This window comes from Contarinia nasturtii, unplaced genomic scaffold, assembly GCF_009176525.2.
Source record: "Contarinia nasturtii isolate CC-2019 unplaced genomic scaffold, AAFC_CNas_1.1 Cnas_scaffold_1371, whole genome shotgun sequence".
NCBI lineage: Eukaryota > Metazoa > Arthropoda > Insecta > Diptera > Cecidomyiidae > Contarinia > Contarinia nasturtii.
In genome coordinates this window covers 3,493,116-3,506,441 of record NW_022198708.1, presented here as the reverse complement: position 1 = coordinate 3,506,441, position 13,326 = coordinate 3,493,116, and the positions used below count along the sequence as shown (strand labels likewise).

Below are 13,326 nucleotides of genomic sequence, written 5' to 3'. Positions count from 1 at the left end.
TTAGGAAGTTATTTTATTCCAAATAAGTGATTACATTCATAAGCATCATACATAAATATTGTATGGTTTTCAGTCGAAGACATTTCTTTTTTTCTGTTCTTTTATTTGACGCGCAAAACCAAATAAATGTGTTTGAAAACATTATATGCGTAGATGTTCAGCATCTTCTCAAAATATTCATTTATCATCGTTTTTTTTTCTCGTGTTTCTCAGTGTCGAACATTTACGTGCGATAGAGTCTCTTCGCATTTGGCAACTTATCAAAATGCGAGCTCATTTGTTGACTCGTTGAAGTCTCTCTCACTACTGACGTTGAGTAGTTGAAGTCGATGTCGACGAACGGTGAATGAAACATGAACGGTGAATGAAACATTTTCAATGTTATTCAGCAAAAATGTGCTGAATAAATTCTCCCTTTCAACAAAATCATACGCAACCAACTTCCTCCCCTTTCACTGGAACGTATGTGGTTAATGCTCCGCAATTCTCCTTCATTTTTGAAACACACATTTATAACGGATTTTCGGGAAAATATCTACATCTCAAGTATGACTTCAAATAATATCGATGAGCAGAAAAAGTTTCAATGAATCTTGACATTATTTTATCGAATCGGGTCTCTTTATCTCTCAATATGTACAATTTTTGCATGTTCATTTTTACTAAGAATGAAAGTCTTATGAGATGTTCAGCACGTGTCCTTCTTTAAGGGAATTAAGACTTTTTTGGAACAAAATGTCCAATGTTTTTGGTTAAAATAAATATAAACAAACGAAAATCACTTGAAAATCAATTTTCAATATTTATATGTTTTGTTGCGTTCGTTATCTATTCCTTAGGCGTTTCTTCTACAACAGTTGACTGTTCAATTGTTTTATTTTTCAAAACGTATTCAAAAAAGATGACAACAAATTGAAGGCAATTGTAAATACATCGAAGTAATGTGGCGCTATAGTTACGAATCTAAGAATAGAGAGATTATTTACATTTTCCCGTAGGACACGCGCCATATAAATGACCAAAAATTCTCCAACCTAAAATATTTCCATTTTTTTTAATTAGTGAAATTTAATTATTTTTTAAAAACCAAATACTAACAATTGAGCGCGTACAAGTGGTATTCAAAATTCAAAATTCAATACAATAATAATCTATATGGATTCATTTTGATATGTCAAAAGATTTTGATATGTGAAGAGACGAAAGAGACTAGCAAGTTTCAACAAATTTAAGCATTTGATGCAAAATATAATTGCAAACTAACTAAATAAATAAATAACAATTCAAACTATTCTTTACAGATGACGATAAGATCGGAACACTCGATGCAATCCTCAGCACAGCTTATTGTCGAACACAAATGTATTTGTCCAAGCAAATGGCTCAACTTCGGCCAGAAATAACGATGCCAATATTTTCAGGTATGTCATTAGAAAGTTTCAAATTGTTTCAATTGACATCATTTTTCATTAAATGTACGACAATAATCAATGAAAATGACTACCTCCTTTTTCATATGTTGATCATAAATCAACTGTAAAATATCATCATTTAAACTCCACGAAACTTACCTTGAAATTGTTGTACCTTACTAATTTTAAATCGCATTTTTTCTGATCTACCCGGGTGTCATGATACTCAAAGCAATCTTTGACAGTCTTATCCCTATACATTTCATTAACTGTCTAATCTTAAGGGTTCGGAGCTATTTTGCTGAGATTATTAAAATACATGCTTGAAAAAAAAATCGTATTTTCATCAAAGATAATCATAGTTTGTTTCAAAAATTTTTTCCACAAAAGCAAACAGAAATTAATCAAAATCATTGCTTTCCAGTGTCTTAAGTGTGTCATTTTGCCTCATTATATTTTTTCACGTAGCTGATTCAGCTGCTCAGGAAGCTTGTTATGGTTATAAAAAAACTTATAATGCTACAATCGTTATAACAATCACTTCCATTGTTTTCACTCCGTTTCAGCGTCTGACGTAAGCTCCCTGAGTTGATTCGGCTGGCTGAAAATATCTCAAAATAATGTCTGATAATCGCTTAATTTTGAATATAAATAATTTATTTAAATAGAAAGGTCGTTGTAATCATATCAAAGGTAGATACTTCAATTCATGGCGATTCTGTCTGCCTGTCTTCGCAATCGTTAGAAATGTATTAGTATATATGTCTGAAAGATTAAACAAAGGACAAAGACCACTGTTATTTATTCAGGTTGTTTTTATTTTATTTTTGGCAATAGTAACAATATCATTTCAACTTTTTAATGTTTTTCTTTTGTTTGTATGTTGTTATTCCTCTGTTTTATAGTCAAATTAATTTTTGATATCTCCCATAATTTGTAAATTTGTTTACTAAAATATATATATTTAGATTTCAATCTGTACATCCTACAAATCATCATTCGATGCTACATTCCATAATTTATATGGATATTTTTAAAGAATTTATCGTTTATATCCTGTTTTTTTTTAAAACATTTTTTCCACTTCAATTTCTTGGGTCCATAATTCGCAACATTATAAATGTGTCAATTCATTGTTTGAATATTACCTACTATCATGAAATGATGTCAAATCAAAAATGATTATGTATCGAAAGATCATGAAAGTTTCTACGTAAATATGTGTGTATATTATAGCAGCCATTGCCAGTTATTGACTTTCACAGATGCACACACACGTTCACTTCAAATGCTCTGATGACATTCACGATACGAAAACAGGAGCCTAAACTAATTGACTGTTATATTATTCGCAACACTTGCTATTTAATTTGTTAACGGACTGTATTCACTACTCCAATAGACATATGACTATAACATGTATGCATATATGCATATACGCTTCAAAAAAAAACTAGAATCATAAGTGTATCTGTTTCTTTTAATTACTGTTATATTTAAAATGGCTAGTTTTAAACATTCCAGCCATATAACATTTTTTACTTTTTTATATATATTTTTCATTCGTTTCTCTTTAAAATGAGCTCAGCTCTCTTTGTTTTTAATATCTTTCGATTGTGTCATCACTGTTGTATCCTGCATATTGTGTATATTTAAAATTTCTTTGTTCCTTTTCCCTCTCTCTCTCACACACGCATACACACACTTTTTGTCTAAGTCGATGTCATGAATTAAAATCGTATGCAATGCGAAAAAAAGTTAAGAAAGCTTTCTCTGTTCGTGGGCCGTGTTTAATCTCTTTAAGATTGTGTACGAGTTATTTGTGTTTATGTATTAGTAAAATGATGAGCCACACCATGAATCGTGTAGGTGGACCTGATGTGGATGATGATTTTCGCTATTGTTGGTTGTTTGCAATTGTGGTGTTGTTGCCGGCATACATTGAAAACAATAATTAACACCGTGATTACTGTCCCAAAATTGTTCACCTTTGCATGAAAATCGAATTGCAATTTCAATGCGTTGGCCAATTTCCATTGAATTACCGAAAACGGTGAATGTAAATTTATCCGAAAAACCATCACATGAATTGGACACATATTCTGCCTGTAGATCAGAATAGCTTTTCCATGCATCCAATGAATAACGAACATGTACCGATTTATGGAAGTCCAAATTTCGGACGCGTACAACTCCGGTTATGGTAAGGCAAATCGGATCGGTAACGGCCGCATTTTCAAGTGCAACGTTTTGAATTTGAACGACATCCAAAAAATTTGGCGATGCGCCCGGTTGCTGAAATAGTGGCACAATAATTTTATCCAAACGTTGACCCAACGAAATTAGCGGTTCGGGTGGAATTATTAGTTCGTCGAATGCCGATTTTGGTACTTTTGGTATTTCATCTAAAAATGTACGCACATCAGCCAAATCTAGACCCAATACATCAGCAAAGCGTACAATTTTCTTGCGACCTGGCGTTCCGGGTGGTGTTTTTCCCGTTTTCAATGATGATGAACGACGAAAACGATCCGGACGTGGCAATGGCTCTTCATCATCTTCAGATAAATGGCTGCCACCGTTAACAAAATTTTCTACGCTGAGCGTTTCTTTCTTTCTGTTTGGATCATATTTTGGTATCTCTTGGACATCATTGCTGGCAATTGACTGAACTATTTCATTTGTACTAATACTATTTGTGCTATCGACTTCAATGGCCACATGATTATCAAGCTCTTTGTCATTTGATGTGATGATATGTTCGCTGCCATTTGAATCGCTTTCGAATTTTGGCATTGATGCAAAAAAATCAGTTACATCCACATCATTGTCAAGATTATGAAATGATTTTGAGGTAGTGTCCGGTAAATTTATAGATGTATTTTGAAATATTGGAAGATTATCGGTATTTGTATTGCCATTGAAACCATTGTGGTCGTGTTGCTGTTGCTGCTGCTGCTGCTGTTGCTGTTGTTCGGATTCTTTTTGATGCGTTGATAATTTGTTAGCATTTGTTTCTTTCTTTGATTCTTCACAATCATAATAATCGCAACTAAGCGAAAACGATCGCTGTTCACTATCGGAACATTCCGGATCGAAAAATGGTTCATCGGTGGACGAACTATCACTGTGTTCGTTAACCACATTGTTTTCGACTGACGAAATTGGTGATGCACAAACATAACCCGATTCGGATGCATTCTCTTGTGGTGTTGCCGTTGATGTAGTCGATGTATTTATCAAACGTGCATATTCACTTTCGTCCACCGGACTGCCGGGTATATCGAAATCAAAATACGAATCAGCTGCATCGTGCAATCCATTGCCGGTCGATACTGGTTGATGATTTGTTACATTTGACGAAGCTTGTGTATATGATGTCGAATTTAGCCAAGTATTTTCATTGCCCGCATTTCCTGATGCGATCGGTGTTGATTCGTTGGACTGTGTGTCACAAAAACAGAAAACAAGAGTGAAAGAGAGAGAGAAAAAAAGTCACACGTTATAATTGCGATCAATTTCAATCGAATCAAATCGATTTGAACTATAAATGAAAAGTCAATGATTGTTTAGTAATTATCTACCTGTGTTCCTAGAGTACGAAGACGTGATTGAAGGCTTCGAGCAAATGCTTCCGCACGACCTCTACAAGACATTCCTAAAGGCAGCAACGCCGTTAATCCACAAGGCCGCTCTGTACTGCTACTACGATTACTTGAATGATTCATGTAGTTTCCTTTTTTCCCCGTAAGAATCTATCAATGCAAAACAACGACACAAATAAATATATATATATATATTATTACATTCGATTTTATTAGATAATCATTGAAGTCGTTTATTTATATTTTGATGATGATGAAGTAGTCAAAAATAGTCGTCGATTAACATTTTCAAATGTCTGGAAAAAAAAAGTGAATCATACTAAAGCGATTGTCAGAAATTACGTCTCAATGAAAAAATCACTAACTTGGCCACTGTCTCACAAAACAAATCGGTTTACAAGCTTCTCCTGAACGCATCTGAGATAGATTTTGAATGTGTAGCTATTATTATAACGTTTATTATTTACTTTTCACATCGGGAAAAGTGTGTTCGATTCGAGACAGAAGCCAAACGGAGACGAAAGAGGAAAACCGAAAATCCTGTACCGCCGACAATCGCGTAATCATACATGCAACGATCACGTTAAATGTCGTCATTGTGTCGTGTATAAAAGCATGCAGCCTTAGTGCTTCAAATGTTATTGCTATTGCTATTGCGGCTTTTCGTCCATACAAAGAGATCATCACCAAGTCAAATCGGCATAACAATCAACATTCATCTGCTCTATGTATTGAACGCTATTGGGAAATGTGCACAAAAAGTCGCATCGCATACACAACGTAATGGCAATTGTGTGCAAACGTACGAAAGAGCATTTATTGATTGTTACATGCACACAATATTGTAGCTCAACTTAATCTCACATATTTTATATATATATAATCTATATCAGCATGAAGATAGATATATATATATGTTGGCTTGCGGAAAATAGCTTAGGGAATTTACTTTCGTTTTCATCGCGTATCTCACGCATACTATTTTTCTCTCTGACAACCTCTCCCCCTCTCTCTCCCTTTCTTCATTTTACACCACGATAACTTCCCATTCCGTTATGGGAAAAATAAAGTAGAATGCAAAAAAAAAATCACATACACTCACACACAAAAATCAGGCAAAAATTAATGAAAATCCATCTTATAACTTTGGATGCAATCTCAGTTTATTCTTTTCTTTTCATTTTTTTTCTGCTTGTTTTGCACTGTGTGGAATGCAAATGATAAGTCGTAGAAAACCAAAAATATAATATGCTGAATTTTCAGTTTGTTGCGCAAAAACCGAATATATACTATACAAACACACGATGAGATGAAACTCACCGAAATTCTCCGTATCCTCTTAACAATTTCACAAAATTCAACGAAATATCACCTGACTATAATAAAATGTTTGATTATGAGTATCGTGATGAAATTCCGTCGTAGATGCACATCGCATAACCAATGTACATCAAATAGAATCAATTACGAATGATCGAGATGAATAGCACTTACCGTTTTTTTTCTTCTAAAAATATTTATATATGTGTTTATATAAATCACTTTGTGAACTGCAACCGTAAACTTGGACCGAATACAACTAATTCTAATGTCAGTCGAGTCGTAAGATTATTCGTCGATAACGTTCCTTTCGGTTGATTATTACGAATCCCAAATTCGTTTGTTTTCTAAGATGATAATCAATTCAATGTAGCACACAGAAAATGACAACGACAACTATGAACAAAACAGAAGGAGAAGAAGAAGGAGGAAAAAGAAAAAAAAGAAGAAAACAACAAGAAGACAACCAAAATATTGTTGGAATTCGAATTTGTCCTTTGCTGCAAAAACTGATTGTTACTTGTGAATGTCAATTGTTTGTTTTACAATTATGTTTGTTTGGCTGTGTGAAATCAATTCGTTTATCATAACATTTGTTGCTATTTGCATCTTATTTTTGTTTTGCTCTCATACTTATTCCAGTTGCTGATTGTTCTCATTTGTCCAATTTGTTGTCAATCTTATATGGCTTCATTTGAATCGAACAAAATTGGTAACGTAAATCTCTTGGTTTTCGGTCGTGGTTTTTATGCATATCACTCACTTTGGTTGCAATATCTTGTTCAATTGTCTTTGATCAGCCAATTTTTTTATTTTCACAATTCTTGGAAAAAATATACTTTGCATAACGTTCTTTTTTTGTCTTCTTTATGTATGTACATATATCATTTTTGTGATTTTATTCACTTGTTCGACTCCTTTTTCGGGCGTTTCCTTATTTCTTTGCTTTGAATTCACTATTTTTCGGTCGTTCATTAAAGTCAATATATTTAAAAGTAAAACTCTCTTTAAGCGGTCATATGAATGACAGATGCTGTGAAATGCAATAAATTGACTGGGCTTGAATTGAACTTAGCATAGAAATCAAAGAGAAAAACCAAACGATAACGATTAAAAATGTGTTTTCTTTAAAACAACAAGTATCAGTCGAATTGTTTTTTTTTTTTTTTCATGTTCTACTTGAAAACGGTTTTACAGTTTATTTTGAATTTTTATTTTTAAATTGTATAGCATTCTCAATGAAAAAAGAAGAAGAAGAGAAAAAATGTGCCGTTAATCTCGTAAATCAAATGACTGCAATTTTGTAAGAAATTACATTTAGTGTTGAGAATGTTATAAGTGTCACACTCTGTGTTTTGTTACTTCGTCAATGTTCTTCTTTTTTGTGTTTTGATTTTTTTTAAGTGAATTCGTTCGTTCTGTCGTTTCTTTCAACTCGTTCGTACGAATTATAATTCAAATGAGCTTTTGATCTTCTTTCTATATGCTTTCTCTGTTCTGGCTCTATATGCTGACAATTACATCAATCGCAAACAAAAAATTCGAAGATGATCAAAAGCAAACAATTTGAATGAATATATATATATGATGCTGTAGTGTCGTTGTTCACTCATAGCAAAAAGAGAGATTCGAACTAAACGAACAAAATGAGATAAAACTAAGTGCACTTGCCAAACAATAATGTATGACGACGAAAAATTGAAGAAGTCATTACAGCACAGTTTACAACCAATATCAAGAAATCACTTCAATGGAAAACATCATTCTTGGTATTTTGTTTATAAGCAATGACTATATGGCTGAATTGTATGTATGGTAAATATGCGCACTTCATTATCTATCATTCGCAAATGATAAACAGAAATGAATCGGTTGACACCCGAAATACACACATTGGCACCCTAGTGCTGATTTACAATTCACACAATAAACAATAGATAATAATATTGCGTAAAATAATAAATGTTGCAGCAAAATTGGCAAAATTATATTTATGACAATTGCTTATTTTTCCCTCTTCACATTTATTTTCTATAAATAATCATTGAATCACACGGTTTCTTGCCACTTTATCTCATAAATTGTATTGGTTTTTGTTTTTTTTTCTTTTGTTTTTCATCGCTTCAAATTCAAATAATTCTATGTGCTCAAATTACACAACTGAAAAATTACAATTTCTTTCACCAATGAAATTTCACCAAATGGAATGTTATTTCGTTATACCAAAAACAAACAGCATCAAAATGTAAATTAACGTCTTTGTATTTGTTCATCTTGGTCCAAGCAATAATGGTACACATTTCACACACAAATCAAATTATAAAAATAAAATACCGCAAATAAATTCAAGAAACGAAGAGAAAAAAAGAGTAAAGAAAACGTACACAAAACGAACGTTGTATGTAAAATGTCATTCTAAGGACGAAATAAGGTCAAAACAATTTTGGACGCCGGATCGCTTCATTGAATACCGTTGTTTTCGTATGAAACTGCACTCAACCTATATATGTACTCAGATGTTGTGTGTACGTGCGTTCGTGAATATGTGCCCGTATTTTCTTATCCGCTTCGATATGATATTCTCGTGGTTGTTTCGTTTTGTTTATTTCTCCTATCTTGCTGAGAATTTTAACGGCAGAAGCAAATAATAGACGAAACAGATAGACTATGAGTAAAAAAAACATTAAAATTGGCTACGTTTTTCATATGACTTGGTGTTTTTGTCACTCAAAACTCTCATCAATATGTGCAAAATATTCGCTCTATCATCTTCATGTAGTATTATTGTAATTCACGTGAGAGATTGATAAGAGCGCCTGCGCCAAATCAATCCCACTGTCACATATACCCAAACACACAGTACATTGTCAATGATGCCTTTGGTTTTTAATATGTATAGTTGCGATGACGTTTGTACATTGACACCGCTCTTCTCTCTCTCTTTCTCTCTCTGTGCTTCTGAATATTCACGGTTCTGAACATTTTTCGTTCACTCTCACTTTTTGGCTTACTCACTTACTCAAACACATATTACCATGTGCGTACGTATCGGCAGATATACATATTTCAACACAACTAAATAATTTCATTCACAGAAATCGATCCTATTATCTTGATTACATTCAAAACGAATACACTATCAGACGTCATCGTGGAGAATGTTTTATATTCAAAAGTGGCGCGTATTTCATTATCAATATCAGTTTCGGTACTAACGTACAACCTTTTTTTTTATCAAAACAGCTGTTTCACCGATATCTCCTCACTCTCTCTCTCTCTTTCTCTTGCTCTCTCTTTCTATTATCACAAAAAAGTACGCATTGTATTTGTCTATGTCAGGGACACTAAGTAGCAATTCCATTGATACCCGAAAAGCCCCCCAAGTACTAGAGAACATTATTATCAAAAACATACATACACGTGAAAAAACTCGTACACTGGAGCTAGGGTTTTTAAAACCTAAGTTAACCAGTTTACTGTTGACCCATCAAATAAAAAAACGCACGGTTTTGTTTATTTGTTTGTTTGTCACAATGGTTTATAATGAAGATGAAATTAATCCGCAACGCGAAGTTCAACGTTGAAGCATCAAGTTTAAGCTAAAAATAAATAGTATCGAAATTGATGAAAAGAAAAATGGAAAAAGTTGTGTGAAATAATATTGAATATAATATAGATACTAATATTAGAAGTGGCATATATAATATATATATTGCATAGATCATTGCCTTCACATTAGCAACTCGAAAGCATCACATGACATCAAACTGAATATCGGTCGGGTTTTTTCCATTGCAAACATTTTTAATAGTAAACATATGAATCGGCTAAAATATGCGTGACCTGAAGAAATTTATCAAAATAAAACTGCAACTGGTCGATACGCTTTTTGTATGAACATCTTGCTCAATGATGCATGTTATTATGTTAAGAAACTTGATTTTTTTGCTTCCAAACTGACAGCTGTTTCATTGAAACTTACTGACAATGAGTAAAAAACAAACTAATTTACTAATCTATTTCAAATTTATCTCTTCACCGTAGAAATAACTCATCGTTTTCAAACGGCACGTCCAGAAATTCGATCACTTTTATTGCAATGTTTGCTGCCATGGCTCGAAAATATGGAATTGGTGGCTGCGAATGTAACACCAGCCACACCTTTATCATACATTATGGTAAATAAACGAATTTGATCATGAATAATATAAAAAGCATAAATTGTATAAATTTCTCTTCAGTTTTATCCGGATTCAAATTCACGCTCCAAACGAGATGGTTCCGGGTCTACTGAAGCCACCGAAATGATATTGAACAATTTGTTCTATATTACAACAAAGGTTCGTATTTTGAAATACAAATCAATACATTTTTCATAAGTTAAATTGATTTTTTATTTTATTCAAAACAGTATTCGTACTCGCATACACGAGAAATCGAAGAAATATGGGGAAATCTTTGTCAATTTTGGCCAAATAATTTAAAAGTTATTCTACGATATTTGGTGATCATTTCTGGGATGGCACCAAATGAATTGCTACCATTCGTAAGTTGAACAACATTTAAAGAAAAACATATTTTCGCAATTTGATGCGATATTTTTGGTATTTATGTTGTAGGCAAAACGTGTGGCTTTGTATCTGGCACGAGCATGTCCCAATCGATTATTAGATGAACTTATGACCGAACTTCAAACCGTTGAAACACTCAATTGTCTAATTGAACGAACCGAAACGCCACCATTTTATCGATTGACCAGCATGCGAAAGGCATCAAGCCATTCCGATGGTAATTACATTTGACTAAAATTCAAATCGATTTACAAAATGTTGATTGTATTTATAAATAAAATAGGACCAACGACCGGTGCAAATGATTCACGCATGCCAGATTTGGCTGTTGAAAAAGGAACGATTCATACGAAGAGGCACAGTGGAGAGGATCCAATCAAAACTGGGTATGACAATGCACACTTTTTGAATATTTTAATAATTAATTAATTTAATTATTTTTTTAGAACTTGCAAATCGGATAGTGGTTTACGTGCATTTTCAACAAATTATCGACCACCGCGTGGAAGTGATAAGATTCGTGCTTTGTCTGGCCCATCAATTTTGCCGAGACCAGAAGATATGATCAGTAATGAACCAGAACTTCGGGCCGAAGAATCGTTTGATTTACGCAACACTGATCCACCAGTCGTACCCCATCCGCTGCCAATGCCTGAATATGGCGGTTATTTTGCACAACTTACCGAATTTTTACCTGATATAAGCTTGCCAATAAGCGGTTTCCATAGGTAATTGTTGCAAGTTGTGTGCTTCTTTTGCACTCCTAAATGTGCTTATATTAATGAAAAAACCATTTTGTTGTTAAATAGATGTAATGTGGCTGTAATGCTTTTGACTGATATTATTATTGATGGTATCCCCGAAATCGATTGGACACTTCATATACCGATTATGTTGCATATTCTATTTTTGGGATTGGATCACACTCGACCAATTGTACGTGATCATTGCAAGCAATTACTTTTAAATTTATTGGTTGTTTTAGCCGAACACAATGATCATTTGAATGTGGCAAAGATATTGTTGAATGCGCAAACATCGAAAATGGGCTTAGGTTTGCCAATTCCAACATTGTCAGTATCACATCATAATTTCACTGGTAAGTCGAATTTCTTATTATGTCGTCGCATCAGTTGGTCTTTTTGTCCATGAACACGTTTGAATTTTTGTTTTTTTCAAATTCCAGAACCAGATGCCGAATACGATGCATATTTGTATAGCACAAATTCGAATGCTATAGCACATTCAACATCGAATTCAATAACGCCAACCTCCACGGTAACAACGATCGTTCAAAAGGAAAATCACAATGCGTCGCCAAATGCTGGCACAACAACAAATGATTCGAATACGGACACACCAACTGTGCATTATACACCAGAAGAGACAATAACAAATACAACAGTGCATTCACCGCAAGTGATTAAAGATCTCATCAATTTTTTGTCACAAGAAATTTCGCAACCATTGTGGAACTACGAAGATATAACGGCCAAAGTGTGGACCGTAAAATCGGCCGAACAGTTGACATGCTTTTTACATCACATTGTTAAAGTTTATTCAGATAGTTATTCACAAGCAAGAATATCAGAACGTTGGGCACAAACAGCCCTTCAATTGGGCTTGAGCTGTTCATCGCGTCATTATGCCGGACGAAGTTTGCAAGTGTTTCGCGCATTGAATGTTCCTATAAATTCACGAATGTTGTCCGATATTTTATCACGTTTGGTTGAAACCGTGGCGGAACAAGGTGAAGATATGCAAGGCTATGTGACCGAATTACTTTTAACACTTGAAGCGGCTGTTGATAGTTTAGATTCGGACTTCCGTCCGTTGGATGTAATGAAGGACATTTTTAAAAGTACACCAAATTTAAATAATAAAGACGGCGTAAATGTTACGGCTGGTGGAAAAAAGTCACCGTCGGGCATCATACAACAAACTCAAAACCACATTAACTCATCCGGTCACACAAGGAGTACCAGTTATTCAGTGTCATACTGTACACGCAAAGTGTCCAGTTCACCATGTGACAAACAAGGTGAGATTTTGGTTGATTGCATGGTCAATTCTTCGATTCTAACTTTTTTTCAATTTTCATTTAGTTGAGTTGAGAAATCGTGCAGCCGCTCTGGAGCTTGAGAGAAGCTCGGCAGCAAAGTTTGGTTCATCGTTATCTCGTTCACGTAGTGCGCAAAGTTTGAAATTGCTCGGTGACACGGCAACACAGGTAAATTATAGGTCTCAACTTAAAAAATTGAAAAATAAATATTAATTTTGTTTGCAAACTCATTCACTTTCTGCTATCTGTTGACATTTTTCTTTTGCAATATTAATTTGTAACGAATGTTACATGAATATCATTCATTCGTTACGGCATGGCTGTTGCCAGGCGAATTTACATAATGATTGTTTACT

At 33.9% G+C, this 13,326-nt stretch overlaps 2 protein-coding genes across 15 annotated transcripts in view; one reads left to right on the top strand and one right to left on the bottom strand.

Annotated features, from left to right (window-relative positions):
* Positions 1 to 13,326, top strand: part of LOC116345900 (protein furry) — a 33,298-nt gene that overhangs the window by 14,809 nt on the left and 5,163 nt on the right. For all 4 annotated transcript variants that reach the window (XM_031775641.1, XM_031775644.1, XM_031775643.1 and 1 more), the window contains 10 exons: positions 1,302 to 1,421; positions 10,382 to 10,515; positions 10,579 to 10,677; positions 10,749 to 10,883; positions 10,957 to 11,125; positions 11,192 to 11,294; positions 11,355 to 11,636; positions 11,718 to 12,007; positions 12,095 to 12,949; positions 13,014 to 13,138. In XM_031775641.1, coding sequence (XP_031631501.1) covers positions 1,302 to 1,421; positions 10,382 to 10,515; positions 10,579 to 10,677; positions 10,749 to 10,883; positions 10,957 to 11,125; positions 11,192 to 11,294; positions 11,355 to 11,636; positions 11,718 to 12,007; positions 12,095 to 12,949; positions 13,014 to 13,138 — 2,312 coding nt within the window. The remainder of the gene's footprint in view (positions 1 to 1,301; positions 1,422 to 10,381; positions 10,516 to 10,578; positions 10,678 to 10,748; positions 10,884 to 10,956; positions 11,126 to 11,191; positions 11,295 to 11,354; positions 11,637 to 11,717; positions 12,008 to 12,094; positions 12,950 to 13,013; positions 13,139 to 13,326) is intronic.
* Positions 2,874 to 9,048, bottom strand: LOC116345901 (glycogen-binding subunit 76A). 11 transcript variants are annotated; one of them, XM_031775649.1, is made up of 5 exons: positions 6,971 to 7,407; positions 6,512 to 6,684; positions 6,338 to 6,393; positions 4,997 to 5,167; positions 2,874 to 4,856 (listed from the first exon to the last, which is right to left on the bottom strand). In XM_031775649.1, the coding sequence occupies exons 4-5, from the start codon at positions 5,138 to 5,140 to the stop codon at positions 3,246 to 3,248; spliced, it is 1,755 nt and encodes a 584-aa protein (XP_031631509.1). In that variant the 5' UTR covers positions 5,141 to 5,167; positions 6,338 to 6,393; positions 6,512 to 6,684; positions 6,971 to 7,407; the 3' UTR covers positions 2,874 to 3,245. The 11 variants fall into 11 exon arrangements, with proteins under 11 accessions (XP_031631509.1, XP_031631511.1, XP_031631512.1 ...); XM_031775651.1 differs by lacking the exons at positions 6,338 to 6,393; positions 6,971 to 7,407 and adding an exon at positions 8,561 to 8,675; XM_031775652.1 differs by lacking the exons at positions 6,338 to 6,393; positions 6,971 to 7,407 and adding an exon at positions 8,510 to 8,628.